The sequence below is a fragment of the Aythya marila genome (genome assembly GCF_965140915.1).
Source record: "Aythya marila genome assembly, chromosome: 15".
NCBI lineage: Eukaryota > Metazoa > Chordata > Aves > Anseriformes > Anatidae > Aythya > Aythya marila.
In genome coordinates, this window is record NC_139056.1 from 687,334 (window position 1) to 707,264 (window position 19,931).

Below are 19,931 nucleotides of genomic sequence, written 5' to 3' on the forward strand. Positions count from 1 at the left end.
ATTGCAACCCTGGACTTTTGGAGACCCAACTTCGACCACTTCTGGGACCTGCTTGGGAGTATCTCATGGGCTAGGCTGCTAGAGGGCAAGGGTGCATGTGAGAGCTGGGCTACATTTAAACAGCATTTCTTCCAAGCTCAGGATCAGTGCATCCCTAAGAGTAGGAAATCTGGAAAGAGGGGCAGGAAACCTGCGTGGATGAGCAAGGAGATCATCGATAAGATCAAAAGGAAGAGGGCCTGGGAAGGAACAACCACATGTATCAGTACAGGCTGGGGGATGACCTGCTGGAGAGGAGCTCTGAGGAGAAGGACCTGGGGGTCCCGGTGGACAACAGGTTGACCGTGGGCCAGCAGTGTCCTCGTGGCCAAGAGGGCCAATGGAATCTTGGCGTGCATTAAAAGGAGCGTGGCCAGCAGGTCAAGGGAGGTGATCCTCCATCTACTCTGCCCTGGTCAAGCCTCACCTGGAGTACTGTGTCCAGTTCTGGGCTCCCCCGTACAAAAATAAAATAAAATAAAATTCTCCTGGAAAGAGTCCAGCGGAGGGCCATAAGGCCACAAAGATGATACAGGGCCTGGAGCATCTTCCTTATGAGGAAAGGCTGAGAGACCTGGGTCTGTTCAGCCTGGACAAAATACTGAGAGGGGATCTCCTCAGTGTGTATAAATACCTGAGGTGTGGGAGACAGAGGGATTTGGCCAACCTCTTTTCAGTGGTTTGCGGGGACAGGACAAGGAGTAATGGCCACAAGATGGAGCACAGGAAGTTCTGCACCAACATGCGGAAGAATTTCTTCACGGTGAGGGTGACGGAGCACTGGGACAGGCTGCCCAGGGAGGTTGTGGAGTCTCCTTCTCCGGAGATATTTAAAGCCTGTCTGGACACCTACCTGGGCAGCCTGCTCTAAGGAACCTGCTTTGGCAGGGGGGTTGGACCTGTTGATCTTTCGAGGTCCCTTCCAACCCCTTCAATTCTGTGATTCTGTGATATGTCCCTCCAGTAAGGACAGCAAGTATTTACCCAGGTTACACTTTTTCAGCTCAACAGAGCAGCAAGCAATAGGGGTTAGATGTAATGCAGCCAGCCCAACCTCAACCTCAAACTTTCCTGAGACTCACTGTTCTATAGCAGGCTTGTCTTGTCATACCTGTAAGAGCACAAAAGAGGGAGGCCTAACATTCTCAGGGTTGGGTTGGAATACATTCCTATCCACATGCTTCACTCTATTCTAAAACTCACTCCGCTGAGATTAGCAGAGAATTAACATGATGTATTTATCTGGTCAGGAGAAGCAACTGAACAGCTAACAAATTAAATGCCGTTGCAGTTTGAGGAAAAATCTATAATGGATACTTAGGCATAGTTATCCTCTTCAGTATTGCAGCTGAGCTCTGCTGTGTGGAATAATCAGAGCCCAGAGAGAGCTTCTGAAAGTTTCCTGTGTCTACACGTGACAACTACATTTTACACCTTTTCAATTTAATTCCAGGTATTTCAGCTGGACTTTTTGGTACCAATGATAATGAAGCTGGAAATGAATGGATACTTCCTAATAATTCTTTCACTGATAATGTGCAAGAGTTCACACAGAGCTGGCAGGTAAGGAGCTGATTTTTTTTTTTTTTTTTCATGCAGATTACCTATGGTATTGGAGCACAAAGGACAACATTTTACATGCTTTACATATCTTACCTAGATGAACTGAAGCTAGACAGAGAAAACAGCAGCATACCCTAGATACTTCATTTTTCTATGTTGAACTAAGGCAGAAGTTGCACATATTTGCTAAAAGCCATCCAAGAATAACCTGTGCATAGGTATTGAGCATTTCTGGCCTAAATGGTAAGGTAAAATATGGAGGTTGCTTCTGCTGTTAGAAGAAGAAACTGATGTTTTAACCAAGTATATTTGATGTTTTCCTGTTTACAACACCTTTGTAGAGTACACAGCCAGGTGGTACTAAGTTTGCTGCAAGTACCACAAGGCTGTGGTTTGTACCAGGCGCCCTCTTATATGATGGGTCTGAAGTTTTCTCCAGAGCTGGATGTTGTCGCTGGCAATGCTGAGACTCTTAATCATTTTTTGGTGTTCCTGATTCTCATTTATCAAGAAACAAAACTTTAGAAAACAGTAACTGGTAAAGTTGTTCTCTGCCCATGTGCCATTAAGTGCTAAATTTTTTTCCAGCGGCTTAGCAGCTACTTCAGTTATTAACTTACATGAAGGAACTTTTTCTATTTAAGAAATTATAACATTAAGTAAATAAGTTTTACTCTTTTACCAGTAGTTTTATACCTCTTTGTGTCAAGGAGACTTAACCTTAATTCATGTAATGTATCATCAGATAAAAATAATCTAAATATGAAAAAGCCCATGTATACATGTGAATGCAAATGACCAAAATAAAATCCTAGCCTTAACACGCTCTTAAGCCGTGTTGATAGTTCTTCTAACTCCCTTCATGCATAATTTGAGAATCTACTAGAAACAAAGAAAACATCATATTGCTATTAAGATTTTCTGATTCTGTTTACTTTCAAGAGAAAGAACACCAGAAAGTGTCCCAGTTCTGGACACAGAAATACTACTATTCTCATCTTTATTTCAGTACTTTATGTTAAAAACAAGGATTGCTTCAAGTCTCTTGTACTTTTCCCTGCTACTGGCTAGTTATATCTAATAAGTTTGCAGCCTGTACTTGTGGGGCCATGACATGACTGACTGTTGATGTAATTTTCTTAACTGCTACAAAGATTAACTTCTAACATATTCATAAAAATGCAACTATCTAATGCAAAAGTACCTGGAGAAGTTGAACTAGAAATAATAACCAATTAAAAACAATACCTAATGAAACTTACTGTCATAAACAAGCTGGGGAGTCATGGATGACCTTCTTTAAGTGGCTGATGGCATAATGGCTGTGCTTATGCTATTGATTAGTACATTTTATTTATAGGCCATGGCACATCTGAAGTGCTGTATACTGCCAAGAAAAATTTATAGATGACTCCAGCTGAACTCTGTGCTGTTTGCAGTCATATCCCATTCAGTAAAAATGTAATAAAAGGACTGACTTGCCGATAATGTACTAGCGTCATACATCATTAAAGGAATGGCTGGAAATACAAATGTGCCAAGTCAGGAATTCATACAAAGTCTTAGACACTTTTATAAGGAGGTAAAAAGAGATGATATGGTGGAAATAACCAGTTAAAATAGCCAGCTTTTGCAGATGTGCTGATAATATGGAGCTTGCAGAAAATCCTTCCTGACCAGAAGTTCTGGCACAGCTGTACGTGATACAGAAAGCAAGCAAAAGAATCAGGTTAAATCTGACCAGGTAGAAAAGCCTGAAGCAAAAGCAGTCAGTCACCCTGAATTCCTGGAGTCACCTCACATTGCACTACAAACTCAGTCTGGAAACTTACTACCAGGAGCTTTGCTACAGCTACCTCAAAACACCACGTTGCAGATAGTCAATGAAGCTCTTGTGTTACAAGACCAGTGGCTGTCCAAAATGAGGGGATTAGTAAGTCAACTTTACAAATGTGTGACTCCTGCAGGAAGAGAGATTAAACTTGCAGTTTAATTTTATTTTATTTTTTTTCAATTGAGTTTGTTGCTTAAAGAACTTCTTAACTCAGAGATGTGCCATCTATGGAAATTACTGATTAAAAAAATGTGTAAGTTGCTGATTTGATTACAAGTCCTAAAAAGTGTTTGGTCAAAACAAATCATAAGAAATGTTAGTAAATGCTGTTCATTAGCAGTTCTGTTAATATTTAGTGTCATCAGTTTTTGACTGGGACCATATTTAAACCATGTATAACAAAAATGCATTCGCATTTTGTTGTCCAAAAATGCTCATTCTTGTAAGGAACTTCAGGTGTGTTGTTTTTTTTCTCTCTCTCTTTTTTTTTTTTTTTTTTTAATTTCTTCTGTTTTAAGCCTTCTTGCTGCTTATTACGTATGAGTAATCCAGTGAGGAGATTAAGATTCTCCCCTCTCTACCCCCCCAATCTAGTAAAAGCACAACTCAAATCTGTCATATATAATGAAGTTAAGACAAGCCAACTATTTACTGTGTCAGCAGCCACCCACTAGAATCCTTTAGTGAATAACAAAATCAATAGAAAAAGGAAACAATGTCTATAATCTGTAATATTTATAAGACAAATACTTTAATTTATGAAGAGTACAAGGTGCTTCACAATATTAATGAAAAATGGATGTTATTCAGGGCAGTGTAGTGAGCTGCCCAAATCTTCCTTCAAACCACTTCACACTGTAAATCTGAAGAATTCACACTAATATATATATACACACATCAGTATAGATTTCCTAGGTGAGCAAGTGCAGTCTCACACAGAAGAATGTGAAGCCATGTCCAATTACAGATAAGGAAAAAGTCTGTAAGGAGTTTTTTGAAGAAGCACATTCTTGTCTCGGGAACTGCTTCAAAGTTGTAAGTATAACTGTGTCAACCAAGGACTACCCAAGTACTCAAATGTCATACTTCAGAACAGTGCACAGAATTATTGCAAGGATATAAAAGTTTACTTGCAGATAACTTAAGCCTCAAAGCCTTAAATTCAGGATGAGAATAAAGATTTGTGAACAGTCTTTACAGGGTAGAGCTGGGGGGAGGGGACAAAATTCCAAATCTCCTTTTCAATTCTCTTCCAGGTGTATTGCTAGATTGCTCTCTCTAGAAAAGATTTATGCTTGTACCCCTTACACCAAACGAGTAAACAAACTCCCTTTCTGTTAAAGGTGGACCCCAAACCATTCTACATCATGTGTATATATGACATGTGTGCCTCAAAGAAGATGAAGGCTGCATGCAGTTTAGCAGCAGCTTTTGTTCATTTGTGCAACTGAAATTTTGTTCCTGTGGAAATTCCTCCTCAGTGGTAAATGTCTTCATTCTGAATATTCTGACTGCATTGTTCCAATACTTTCATATCTGATATTCAAGATCACACAAGAAAATGAAACTAATGAATCTGACTATGGCGTGAGTAAAAACAGTCCTATTCCAGAATTAATTCTCCTTGCTCCTTTTCCATCTTATCTATCCTTTCTGCTGCTTACTCAGAAGCACAGCATAACCTATCTGATTCATACTCTAATGGCTTTCTTATTTCCTCCTAAATTGCTTTGTAGAATAAAGCAGAGGGGATACTTGTAGTATATAAAGGAATTTCATGAGGAGTTCCAATTCGCAGATACTAATTTTGTTTCAACCTTTTTTTGGTCTAAATAATGCATGTGGATTCATAGTAACAGTATTATTGTCGTGGTTCTGCTCAAGTGGGCAGCCGAGCTCCACCACAGCCGCTCTCTCACTCCCCCTCCTCAAAGAGGAATGGGGAGAAAATATGTGAAAAGGGCTCAAGAGTTGAGATAAGGACGAGAAAATCACACAATAATTATTGTAACGGGCAAAACAGACTCAGCATAAGGAGATAGTAAGATTTATTGCTCATTACTAACAAGCTAGAGAAGTGAGAAACAAAGGAAAGAAACCAAAAGCACCTTCCTCCCCCATCCACCCTCTTCCACCTCCTCCCCCCGAGCGGCGCAGGGGAACGGGGGAATGGGGGTTATGGTCAGTCTACAGCACTTCTTCTCTGCCGCTCCTTCTCAGTCACTCTCATCCCCTGTGCTGTGGGGTCCCACCCACAGGATGCAGTCCTTGATGAACTGATCCAGCATGGGCTTCCCACAGGCAGCAGCTCTTCCAGAACTGCTCCAGATATGGGTCCGTACCACGGGGTCCATCCCTCAGGAGAAAACTGCTCCAACCTGGCTCCCCTACGGGCAGCAGCTCCTGCCAGGTCACCTGCTCCTGCGTGGGCTCCTCTCTACGGGCTACAGGTCCGGCCCGGAATCTGCTCCGGCAGGGGTCTTCCATAGGCGGCAGCCTCCATTGGTGCAGGGCCACCTGCTCCACCGTGGTCTCCTCCACGGGCTGCAGCATGGAACCCTGCTCCACCGTGGTACTCCATGGGCTGCAGGGGGGACATCCTGCTTCACCATGGTGCTCACCACAGGCTGCAGGGGACTTCTGCTCCGGCGCCTGGAGCACCTCTCCCCCTCCTTCTTCACTGACCTTGGCGCCTGCAAGGCTGTTTTCTCACTCCTCTCACTCTCCCGGCTGCTGTGTGTCGCAGCGTTTTTTTCCCTGTCTTAAATATGCTCTCACAGAGGCGCAAAACAACATCGCTTATTGGCTCAGCTCTGGAAAACAATGGGGCCCTTACCAAACATGAGGCAGCTTCTAGATCCTTCTCACAGAAACCACCCCTATGGCCCCCTGCTACCAAAACCTTGCCACGCAAACCCACTACAATTATATAAACATACTAAATGTACTCAGTGACATAATTTTGTACTTTTCATTCTCTTATGAAACAATGTAGAACGACCTATTGTCTTTAAACTTACCCTAGAATTTCAAGATTATACTAGGTATTTTAATGCAGATGTTACCTATCTTCACGGAATCTGAAGTTAGCAAGCTGAAAAGCTTGAAAGAACAGTAATTTTAGTTTGAAAATTTTGGCATTGCAGTCATTGCATGTTTCTTTGTGCATTGCTGCAGCATCTAGATTTAGGACAGTTAGTACTCTAAAAGTGACTGCAGTTGTGTTTTGCTAACTGTACCTGTATTATTTGGTAATTATTGATAAGCACAGAATTCTTGTTAAGTAAAGAAAAACCCGTGTAAGCCCACAATCCAAAAATATTGTTAGTAAGAAAGTTTAGTCCCTTCCTGTTCACTTTCTTCAGAGTTACTGCATTACAGTAGTTACTACACCATACAACCATACAGTTACCATTTCAGTATTATCCTATTCCAGTTCAACCTAACTATTTTGCAATATACATATCCAAAGAACAAACAGCAGTCTATGCCAGAGAACTGCAGTAATCAGAAACACTTTACCATACAAGGATTACAGCACCTATACATTTAGGCATTATCTGTATTATGTATATTCACTAATTTGTACCATACATCATTCCCACATTTTTTTAACCTCTCTCCATAGGACCATCTTTGTTGAATTCTGCTATTTCTTGACTACTAATTGTGATAGTATGGTATATTGACAGTGATAGTTTGTACTCCTTGAGCAATATGTGATTAGTCAACAATATTACTGTCTTAATAGAAATTACCATAAACTAAACTTATGGTCGTGAACATTATGATCAAAACTTGCTCTTTTATTCACCCATGCAACATTATTCCTTAGTTTAGACAAAACAAAATGAAAGGACAAAGCCTTCTATGAAATTTGTTATATGCTTTTATCTTTGCACTGAATGAGAACGTTGAAAGAAACACACACATTATTGTCATATTAATTACTGCCACATTTGCCCAAGTAATAATTTAAGACATATTTTTACAAGACTGCAATGAGAACACTTACTGCAAGTGACGGAACCATGCAGATGAGCCAATTACATTCTTGATAAAAGCTTAAATTCGAGTGTTTCATTTCTAACTTCGTTGTTTTGATATACACAATGCAATGTTATTCCTTTGCATTTGTAAACAGACCACTTCAAGAGAGTGATTTGGTGACTACAAGCATATTTGTAGTATACTAAAAACTATTTACAAGTGCTTGCTGGATCTTTACTCACTATCAAAGGGAATGACTACCAAATGTTTGTAGATAATTGTGTAAGCCATAAAATATAAGCCTAGAAATCACACATTCAGTATACATAGAAGTGCATTACATATATACACTCTCATATGCAGTAATAATGCCACATGGCCTTATTTACTAAGTCTACCCTGTGTATAAACAGTAGATGGCCATGAAATTTCAATTTAGGTAGTATCTTGTAAGTGGTTTTAGCTCTAACAGTTTATATAAACAACTCACCAACATATGAATACAACATAGAGACAAACCAGGATGAGGAGATTGATGAGGAGTTCTACAGGCAGCTGACAAAATCACAGAATCACAGAATTTCTAGGTTGGAAGAGACCTCAAGATCATCGAGTCCAACCTCTGACCTAACACTAACCAGTCCTCCACTAAACCATATCACTAAGCTCTACATCTAAACATCTTTTAAAGACCTCCGGGATGGTGACTCCACCACTTTCCTGGGCAGCCCGTTCCAATGCCTAACAACCCTTTCGGTAAAGAAGTTCTTCCTAAGATCCAACCTAAAACTCCCCTGGCGCAACTTTAGCCCATTCCCCCTCGTCCTGTCACCAGGCACGTGGGAGAACAGACCAACCCCCACCTCACTACAGCCTCCTTTAAGGAGAGCAATAAGGTCGACCCTGAGCCTCCTTTTCTCCAGGCTGAACAAGTCCAGCTCCCTCAGCCGCTCCTCGTAGGACTTGTTCTCCAGACCCCTCACCAGCTTCATCACCCTTCTCTGGACTCGGAGTTGCAAAAAAAGTTGCAAAATTGTCAGTGCTTGTTCTTGTGGGGGACTTCAATTTCCCAGATATATCCTGGAAACACAACACAGCCCAGAGAAAGCAGTCTAGGAAGTTTCTGGAGAGCATGGAAGATAGCTTCCTGACACAGCTAGTTAGTGAGCCTACCAGGGGTGGTGCACCACCAGACCTTCTCTTCACAGAGACAGACTGGTGGGAGATGTGGTGATTGGAAACTGTCTTGGGCAGACTGACTGTGAAATGGTAGAGTTCTCCATTCTTGGAGAAGCCAGGAAGGGGACCAGTAAAACTGCTGTGTTGGACTTCTGGAGGGCTGACTTTGAACTATTCAGGAAACTGATTGGCAGAGTCCCTTGGGAGGTGTTTCTGAAGGGCAGAGGAGTCCAGGAAGGCTGGGTACTCTTCAGGAAGGAAATCTTAATGGTACAGGAGCGGTCTGTCCCCACGTGTCCAAAGATGAGCTGGTGAGGAAGAAGAACCAGCCTGGCTGAACAGAGAATTGTGGCTTGAGCTTAGGAGAAAAAAGAGGGTTTACAATCTTTGGAAAAAAGGGCGGGCCACTCAGGAGGACTATAAGGATGTTGCGAGGCAGTGCAGTGACAAAATTTTAAAGGGCAAAGCTCACCTGGAGCTCAATCTGCCTACTGCCTTTGAAGACAACAAAAAATGTTTTTACAAATACATCAATGCAAAACGGAGGACTAAGGAGAATCTCCATCCTTTACTGGATGTGGGGGGGGGAACTTAGTTACAAGAGATGAGGAAAAGGCTGAGGTGCTTAATGCCTTCTTTGCCTCAGTCTTTAGTGGCAATACCGGTTGTTCTCTGGATACCCAGTACCCTGAGCTGGTGGAAGGGGACGGGGAGCAGAATGTGGCCCTCACAATCCACCAGGAAATGGTTGGTGACCTGACACAGAACTTGGGTGTACACAAGGCGATGGGGCTGGATGGGACCCAACCAAGGGTACTGAGAGAACTGGCAGAGGAGATGGCCAAGCCACTTTCCATCATTTATTGGCAGTCCTGGCTATCGGGGGAGGTCTCAGTCAATTGGCAGCTAGCAAACATGACACCCTTCTACAAGAAGGGACAGAGGGTAGACCCGGGGAAATATAGGCCTGTCAGTTTGACCTCAGTGCCAGGGAAGCTCATGGAGCAGATTATCTTGAGTGTCATCATGCGGCACTTGCAGGGCAACCAGGCGATCAGGCCCAGTCAGCATGGGTTTAGGAAAGGCAGGTCCTGCTTCACGAACCTGATCTCCTTCTATGACAAAGTGACGTGCTTGGTGGATGAGGGAAAGGCTGTGGATGTGGTCTACCTTGACATCAGTAAGGCCTTTGACACCATTTCCCACAACATTCTCCTCAAGAAACTGGCTGCTTGTGGCTTGGACTGCCATACACTTTGCTGGGTTAAAAACTGGCTGGATAGCTGGGCCCAAAGAGTTGTGGTGAATGGAGTCAAAGCCAGTTGGAGGTCGGTCACTAGTGGCGACCCCCAGGGCTCGGTACTGGGGCCAGTTCTCTTTAGTATCTTCATCGATGATCTGGATGAGGGGATCAAGTGCAACCTCAGTAAGTTTGCAGATGACACCAAGTTAGGTGTGTGTGTGTCGATCTGCGCAAGGGCAGGAAGGCTCTGCAGGAGGATCTGGATAGGCTGGACCGATGGGCTGAGGTCAACTGTATGAAGTTCAATAAGGCCAAGTGCCGGGTCCTGCACCTGGGGCACAACAACCCCAAGCAGAGCTACAGGCTGGGAGAGGAATGGTTGGAGAGCTGCCAGGCAGAGAAGGACCTGGGAGTACTGGTGGATAGTTGGCTGAATATGAGCCAGCAGTGTGCTCAGGTGGCCAAGAAGGCCAACACCATCCTGGCTTGTATAAGAAGCAATGTGGCCAGCAGGGCTAGGGAAGTGACTGTCCCCCTGTACTTGGCTCTGGTGAGGCCGCACCTCAAGTACTGTGTTCAGTTTTGAGCCCCTCGCTACAAGAAGGACATCGAGGTTCTCGAGCGGGTCCAGAAGGGTGACGAAGCTGGTGAGGGGTCTGGAGAACAAGTATTATGAGGAGCGGCTGAGGAAGCAGGGATTCTTCAGCCTGGAGAAAAGGAGGCTCAGGGGCAACCTTATTGCTCTTTATAAGTACATTAAAGGAGGCTGTAGCGAGGTGGGGGTTGGTCTGTTCTCCCACGTGCCTGGTGACAGGATGATGGGGAATGGGCTAAAGTTGTGCCAGGGTGTTTTAGGTTGGATCTTAGGAAGAACTTCTTTACTGAGAGGGTTGTTAGGCATTGGAACGGGCTGCCCAGGAAAGTGGTGGAGTCACCATCCCTGGAGGTCTTTAAAAGACGTTTAGATGTTGAACTTAGCGATATGGTTTAGTGGAGGACTGGTTAGTATTAGGTCAGAGGTTGGACTAGCTGATCTTGGAGGTCTCTTCCAACCTCTACAATCCTGTGATTCTGTGAAACTTTGTTAAAACTGTGAGCCTGAACATTCAGCTGATGTTGTGTCAAACAGAGTTTTAGAATGGCTTGGTAGTGAAAAGACTGAAGTCAGTCAGTGCTACTGGTTTACATCATCCCATTTCTAAGAAAAGGATTGGAATTACCGTGGATCACAGGCTCAGTTAACAACAAAAGTATGCTACTAAAACAAGTAGAATATACTGGGATGCATGTATGAAGAAACACATTTAAGATAAGAAATAATTACTATACAGCTTATTTTATACATTTGTTTTTGAGTTAAGTTGTAGACCAACTGAGAAAAGACCAGCGGTCTCTCTGTGGGGAAAAAAGAATGAAGAGCTGAGGGAAGACATGAGTTAAGTCTTTAAATATGTAAACAGGCTAAAGAGAAGGAAGTGTAACAGACCAAACTGCAGTAAGGAAGAATTAGGTTGGATACTGTGAAAGAGATTTAAGGGCCAGGCTAGTCATGCATCATAACAGCCAGCCATCTAAGGTCATGAGAACAGAAGAGATGATCTCAGCCAGTAATAGCCGTATCTGCACTCTTTCTTTTAGAAAAAAAAATCTTTCTTGTCAAGGGTATTCCATTAGATAGATGAAATAGTCTTAACAGTCCTTATTCAGACCCCTTAAACCTGAGTAATAATGCTTTTCTTTTCCCCCTAACTGTGAATGTATCATCAAATATGAAGAAAGAACCTTACATTTTTATTTCAGTTTGGTGTATCTAGACAAAGCTGTAACTAAAACACTAGAATATTTTTCCACAACTTCTTGAAAACATCATAAATATATATGGTTCTATTTCTCCCTTCATAAATTTCTTGTACTTCAGCATAACAACTTGCATTATGTATCATTTGTTAATTTCTATCCTTTAAGTACCTACCAAAAACTTAATTGGATTTCATCTCTTCTTTTTTTCAGCTTGAGCCTTTTTTGAGTGGTAGATACCAGCCCTGAAGATGGAAGAACCCCTTCAGCATCCAAAATAAAATAGCTATTTGGATAGCAATACTAGGGAAAACAAGGGGTGTTAATGAGATAGTGTTATGATGATGAATATAATAAAGCACAAATAAAATATAAAGCATAATAGGGCATATAGTATAAAAGGAAAGCCTTTCATCCAGAAACACCTGAGGCCAGAGTAATCACTTCAGTACAATGGAAGAAATTATAATCAAGCAGAAGGTATTGTATATGAGAATATCAGTTACTTAAAAATAATAATAAAAAAATGTTTCAGCCAGTAACAGCATTATTTCATCAGAAGCCTTGAACCATAGCATGAATACATTTAAAAGATGACAAAAGATCTTTTCCAGTTCGTATTAGTACAAATAGGCTACTTTGTGACAGCAGTGTATGAGCTTTGAACCTGTGCAGAGACGCTTACAACTTTTTTTCCAGAACTGAAAATCATCTGTTCAATACATTCTGGAGAAATTAACTTTTTTCCAGAGAAGTGCCCCAACACACACGAGGTCTAAGACAAAAATAAGATGGCTAAAAAGATGCAAAGGAAAGCACTTAATCATTTTCATGCTGGCTGATTTTTCCCTTATCAATGTACTCATTGTTAAAAGAGAAGAAGCCTTCTTGGTATCTGCGCACCAGTTTCACATTCTCCCTTTGTGTCTTTAGAAGTCCCTTCTTGGAAGTTAGTTTAGACATTGGGAAAAGGTCACTGATAGCTCTGGTATTCATAAAGTAGTCTTAAAGTGTTATAGATCCTGTTGTGTAAAAGTGTCTCATCTATTGAATTATTTTCTATATTGCAAGTCTATTAATTAAAAAATGCCTACCAGGAATGTGATTATTTTGTGAAAGGTAACATTACAAAATCCTTCAGCTGTCTTTGCTTAAGAATATACTAACAACAAAATAACAGTGTTCTTAACTATGAAATGTTGATAAGTAGTTAACTTCTTCATTTTTATGCTTCCCCAATTTTTATTGATTATTCATAGGAATAACATTGAACAGTTAGAACTGGCTGAGTTTAAATGGTTCATAGAGACAAAAACAGCAGCTGGCTACACTTACCTTGGGTTTGGAATGCAGTAAATTGTTTAGTATCATCATCAGCCAGTTTCAAAGCTGCAATCTGGAATGCACCTAGATGTGCACACAGCAATTACATAGCTGGCTGAAGGTAACTGACAAAGATGTGATAATTAGTGATAAAAGTACTAATAAGCCTTTAAAACACGAAGTCCTTTACTCTTTCTCAAATTAGGCCTCTCAAAGTTGTTTTCACATGCATAGCATGCGCAGAATCTTCCATTGCTTACTAGGAGCAACAGTTCCTTTTGAGTACAACTAGTCCAGCCACTTAGATGGGTGCTTTAATAATGTTATCAGCTGGGGTTACATACAAGATGTTGCAAAGGGTACTGAAATCCAGAAGGCGCAGGTGCATTCACTAAGATTGATAAAGAGTTAATTCACAGCCTAAGAAAAAAAAACACTCCACAGAATAACTCACCATCTTGCAGTGTTTTTCAGATAGGGGAAGAAACTGCTGCAGCAAGGTCCTGTTGGCACAGGGAATTCCTAGATGCTCCTTGCAAACACGTGTGCTTTTGCAACTCTTGCAGCTTTTGCTGCAAAAGCTCTTGCTTCACTCACTCATTTGAAGGCAAGGCAATACACAAACTGTTTTCCTACAGAAAACGTGTACAATCCATTTAAGAAATAGCTCATTGCTCTACATATCAGACAATATAAATGACTGACCTTGCCTTCTGGCTCACTGGAGACCAGGAGCTTCTGCATATGTAACTCCTGCAGATCAGAGCACACAAACACACACACCAACTGTCCTTGGAAGAGAATAGAGAGACTAAGTCGTTCTTCCAAGCACAAGTATTTCAAGTGCCTACCACGCACCTTTATATAGGTCTTATACGGAGACCTATACTTAACTCCAGCTCTACAAGTTCCCAGATGTTTATGTGTACCACAAGAACCCTTATGCCCCAAAACTTAGTAGCAGAATTGAGGTTTTGAGCATCTATCAAAGGCTGAGAAAGCTGGAAACACACTGGTCTCACGTTTCTGCTGGCTGAGCTCAGTGCTCAGATAAACCCAGATGTGTTCGTTATGGCTGCTAACATGATATGCACAGAAGCCTTCCAGCCATCTGTCCCTGTCAAGGCCCAAACAGCCAAGCACTCAGAACAAGATTCCAGCTCTGAGCTCCCCCTCCGCAAGGCAGGGATGGAGAAGCCCTACAACTCCTTTGGTTATGTACTCTGCTGTACAACAGCCACAAGCCCACTGAACTTGAGACATGAGTTGAGCTGTGGAAAAGGCAGGATCTGCAGGCTCCAGCAGAGCCCTACAGCGCCTAACAGCCTCCTTGCAGAGCTGCCACAGGAGCGAGCCCATCCCTCCACCGGACAGGAAAGCCAGAGACAGGCATTTTGAGCAAAGTCTGGAACCTAGGGAGCCCGAAGTACCATCAACCATGTGAGACACAGCACAGCTAAACACCAAGTCACAGCTGTCACTGGAAGTCATTTGTTTGCAGGTTCAACATTCAGCTTTGCTGAGCTTCTGCTTTGAGTTCCTAGGAAAGCACTTTTTAAGGTTAATCGTCATAAAAGCATCCAGTCTTGGCTTTTAAATCCTTAGAAGTTACTGTTTTTACTAATGTAAGTGTAATCTTTTCTGAAGCACTGCTTCAGCTAAGCAGCAGATCTCTAATCAACTGCCAAGTGACATTTATAGCTTTAGACTGATCAAATATGCAAAATTTTCCAGAAGGCTGGAACCAGAGTTTATGCCTGGGTTTTTAGTGTGTTTAGGTATATGCTACGGAGCCAAATAGATACTGAAACACCCTAACTCAAGTAATGAAGAGATCTAGGTTTAAGTAGCAGCAAGCAATTGACTGTTAGAAAGCAAGCAAAGAAAACACAGGTACTTAATTCACTCATGAACCTCTGGATAGGGCAGGGTGGTAAAAGATGCAAAGAAAACCTTTACAAATCAAATCCAGCAATATTTAAATCAACCCTAGGTAAATGCAACTATTCGGACATGTTCAGCAAATACACATCACTGTCTCACTGCCAGATGGCTCAACAGTAGGTTAATCCTCTCCTCCTATTTGCTGTATTGTGTACTCGTTATGACAGGGTCTACAAGCCATATTTAACTGCTGATTTATTGGCACAGGCAAGGATGCAGCAGGGCTTTTAGCTCGTATTTCCAGGGTTTTATTGCCTAGTTAGAAAGCATAAGATGAACTTAATTGGAATGAGCTTCAGGTTTCTGGCATGTAAAGCATTCAGATGAAAGAGTATCTATCACTCGATGAAGAAGGCTGCCAACCAACGTGTCACCACATGGATCATTTCTGAATTCCTCAGTGGATTTTTCCCAGCACTGAAAACAGAAAACATACCCGGGCTGTCAAAACCCTGTTTGCTCTGGCATTTCATCAGCAAGCTCTCCGAGCACAGGACCTCCATTACACCGCTGCCACTGATGTTGCCTCATTTGAAATACTGAACTGAAGGACAGAATTGCATACCTCTGAAATTCATCTCTTAACCTGCAAAGATCTCACATCAATATCTACTTAATAGATAGTATTTAATTTCCATACACTGTGGAATTGTGTTTGCAGCTTTAAAATGTATTTATTACCAACCACTGTGTTCTCGTCTTGAACACGGTGCACCAATACATGTACTTATATTTCCAGTAATTTAGGCACAAGAAGTATCTAGGGGATGACTCTCGTCTTGTAGAGAACATCTTTCTTTCGTATATGCAGAGGAAATGTTAATTAACATAACTCGATTGCTGGACAATACAGTCCCAAACCACAAACCTACACCATATGGATAACGCAATGCTTTCTTTAGGACTCCAATTCTCTTTAGACAAGATGGGAAATAGTAATATTTTTCAGAGAGTGCTTTTTAAGGGTTTTTGATTTGATTTAGCATTTTTTTCAGGAGGAATGATAGATAAACGTAACTAGAAAGATACCTAAAAATAGCATACACTTGAACAAGAAAGGAAACCTTCAAACAGACAAATGCGCTTAAGAACAAGTTTTCACGAGGTGGTGAAAGTATTTACATTTTGAACCTGGAGAACCTATTCCAAGGAATTCTGCATCACATCTTTTGAGTTAATTTCACTTCACTGGAACACATGGGTTATTACTGTACCACTTTCACTATTTCAGAAACACAGAAACCAGAGAAGTATTTAAGTACAAGATTATGCTTAGTTAGAAAGAGACATCTTTCTTACAAGTAAAGTTTACTGGCATGGTTATTACTGAAAGAGAAAACACAGACCAAGATGCTATTTCCAGACACATCTAAATGGTCTAAAACAGCTTCTGCTTTCATTCCACGTATCAAGCTCACCCTGGTAACATGAGTTGTATGCAGATCTTGCTGCCGCAAACGCATCACTGGGAATGCCTGCCTAGGCACGTGCTCCTAGAAACAACGGCTAACACAAGCAGAAACATGTTGCATTCATAACAACACTTCCAAGAGCATCAAGTGTTTCTCAGATAAATGTAGTTTACTCTGTTGGTACAACTGTGAAAGAAACAAGCACCGTGATTACTATCACATATGCACATTTCCCTCAACTTAAATCTGAGCCCAACAAAATCCAAGCCCCTGCCAAAAAAAGCCCAAGTCTTGTTATACTCCAAGGGTGTTGTTTGAAATCACAAATAGCCAGAATGGCCCAGCGCAGCGCACCAATACATGTACTTATATTTCCACGTCTTTAGGTGCAAGAAATATCTAGGGGATGACTCTGTGTAAATCCTCCACTTCGAGGCTCCACATATTCTCATGCACCGGATTTTCAGAAAGATCCGTCATCTTTATTGCTCGCAGCACAGGCTCGGGGCTGCAGGACCGCACCACGCCCATCACCATCACGTACTTCCCTGAGAGAAAATACAACAAAAGCAGCCAGTCTGAGGCCCCCTTGACCTTTATGTCTTCATTTCATTTCTAAGGCGGGCAGCGAAGCCGTTAAGACCACGCAACGAGCCCTAGGTACATTTCGGGACTCCGGCCCCGCTCTGCACCCGCCTCCCCGAGGCCTCAGGGGGCCGCCGAGCGCCGCCCGGCCCCGGGCTCCGCGGTACCTGCGCTGAGGCACGGCCGCCCCTGGGGCACGGCCTCCACCCCCAGCACGGTGAAGGCGCCGCTCGCGTCCCTCAGCCGGGCCGAGCCGCCGGCGGCACCGCCCCGAGCCACCTCCAGCACGGTGCCCTGCATCCACGCCGCCCGCAGGCGCAGCGGTCCCCGGCCCGCCTCCGCCAGGCCCAGCGCCCACGTCCCGTCGGCGCCCCGCACGGCGCCCCGCAGCTGGGCCGCCAGCACCTTCACCGGCGGCCCCGCTGCCTCCCCGGACATGGACATGGACATGGCCCGGAGCCCGCCGCGCAGCCGCTGAGGAACGGAGCGAGGGGGAGAGGACGGGAAGCGGCGCCGCAGCCCCGCCTCTGCCGCCTGGCGCCGCTCGGCGGCCAGGGCCGCGCTGGCAGCCCTGGGTCAAGCCGAGGGGGGGAAAAAGGCGGTGCCCGGCCACGCTCCGCCTGCCGCGGAGCGGGGCTGTGGAGTTGTGTGCGGGGAAGGCGTTCCCCATAGCAGCCGGCCCGGCTCGCCCCGCTGGTGGCCGCCGGTCAGTAGGAGCCGGTTCTCGCTCCGCCTCAGTTCACTAGCTCCCTCACCTGCTCCCCTGTGGTGTAAAGACAGAGTGTAAGACCCCAGCCCGTGCTTTGACCGGAGCACAAAGTGCATCCCCGGGGGCGGCACCCTCCGCGGGATGAAGCCGCACCGGGTGGATTCGTCCTGGCCCCAGCCCGGCTGTTGTGGGCAGCCTGGAGCCGGCCCGGGTGCCGGTCCCCGGGGTGTTTGGTAACCACTGAGCCGGAAAAGAGAAGGTTAATGGTAACTGTGCAGTCAGCGTCCTCTGCTTCGTGAGAAAAACACGCTGGTTTGCTCAGGAAGGCTCTCAGGGTAACACATATATACACACATATACATATATGTATACATACAGATATGTGTGTATACACACACACACCTGTGGAAATCTCAAGCACTATGCACAGAAAGCACATGCAGCCGTAAGCTGGGAGCCTTTCAGCATTACTTTTCAGTCTGTTTATATTCCAGATAGGCTAATTTGCTTCACTTCACTTTGAAATCCCTGAAATGCTGTGGTCTGTTTCAGGTGGGTAGGTTGGCACTTTATTTGGAAAATATACCAAGAAATAGGCCAATGGAAAAACAGGAGAATGGGACAAACAAAAGTAAAAGAATCAGGAAAATTGTGGGGACTGTTTCCTCAGGTTCACAAGCTTTCTGTTACCTACAAAAATGCAAAATGTGTAAAAATACATAGAGAACTGACTTCTCTCCAATCACTCTCCAAAGCACGTTTTGTTCTCCATTAAAAGAGCCATTACTCTATTTTAAAAAATCCAGTTTCAAGTAGCAAAATACATTGAAAGACATTTTTTTGCCTACTCATCCATGAATTGCTTATTCAGAATATCTTTTCTCCGGAGACATTTTCCGTTTAGAGACATTCTGTAAATGGGACTTTATTCCTTTTTTTTAGAGTAAGGAAGCAGTTAATGTTTTGTTACCATTTACAGTAAGAATAAAAGATAATATTGGTAATAAAAATAAAAACACTGACATCCAAGTACACCCATTTCAGTACAGAATCATGTAATCTGGCAACCAAATCATATGGGTTACAGGAATAGAAAGACATTAGATGGTTACTGTATATGAATGCAAAATTTGAGCTAGGCTCACTGAAGAATATTTGTAATTTACATGTATGTCCCTAAGCTACAGTCTCTTGACAGCATCAATATTTAGTTTCACATTAAAAAATAAATAAATTGTGCCAAATATTGATAAAAGTATTGTATTCCTATTTGTTACTGTATAGTAGGAGGGTCTAATACTTATTAAACCATTAAATCTACAGATGAAGGCAAGACCCCTACAAGAAAGTAATCTGCAGGAGAGACTAAAAGGTCACTTTTAAAAGACTTTCCTTGGAGAAACTTATGAGAAGAGGGATGGAGTACTGGTGATCTCCACCAAGTAATGGTTTGTTTTCCAAAACCAGAAAATCCTTTCCTTTCAACAAAAAGCAAAGCTATTCTGAACTATCTGCAAAGTTCTTATCAAAGAGCTGGCTCAGTACGGAGACACAATCTGGGCTGCAGGAAGCACGTCTGATGCCTCAGCAGACAGTGGTGTTTGGAGGTGGTCCCACAGCTGTTGCACCCAGGTTCGTGGCAGCAGAGGAAGCTCAGCACAGTCTTAGGATGGGAAAGGCAGTGAGCTGGTGGCTGGCAGGCTGTAAATTACACTGGATTAAGTTTGAGTGCACATGCTGAGAGTATGCTGCTGAATGAGCCAGTTTTGGTTTGTGGGGAATAAAATTGAGTCAGTCTTCTGTCTGCAGCTGCAACAAGTGCTTTTCTTTAGAGCAGGACATTACTCCTTTCAAGGACGTTACTCCTCACGCTGACATGCATGTGAGAGGTGCAGTTACAGCGTGGGTAAGAAAAGGTCAGACAGCACACTGATAAGATAGCCCGTAATGGAGCCAGGTCTCCCTCTGTTAGGCTGGCACTGGTTTGTTTAGTCTCAGGAAACTTGGAAAAGAATTTGACCCGAGTGTCGCCTGAAGAGATTTCCTAAGAAGCAGCAACTCAAAATGTTATGTCCAGTTCGTACGTTGTCACTCTCTCACTGACACTGTGACTTAAATGGAAGCAATCCTCTGCTTTCTGCCTCTAATTTTAGTGAAAGGCTGCTATTACACAATAAGGAAATTCTTCTTTGCAAAATAAATAAATAAATAAATAAATCTGCTATTTTACAGTCCTTCACCCTACCCAAAAGAATTTTAAAGAAAAGCTCTGTCCCAGTCCAATGACTGTCTAGAGAAAAGTTTCTTCAGTTT

At 43.1% G+C, this 19,931-nt stretch overlaps 1 protein-coding gene across 1 annotated transcript; it reads right to left on the minus strand.

The window, feature by feature from the left end:
* Positions 1–10,872: 10,872 nt before the first annotated feature.
* RMI2 (RecQ mediated genome instability 2) lies at positions 10,873–17,415 on the minus strand. Its single transcript, XM_082772384.1, has 2 exons — positions 17,077–17,415; positions 10,873–16,872 (listed from the first exon to the last, which is right to left on the minus strand). The coding sequence occupies exons 1-2, from the start codon at positions 17,357–17,359 to the stop codon at positions 16,724–16,726; spliced, it is 432 nt and encodes a 143-aa protein (XP_082628510.1). The 5' UTR covers positions 17,360–17,415; the 3' UTR covers positions 10,873–16,723.
* Positions 17,416–19,931: the final 2,516 nt, after the last annotated feature.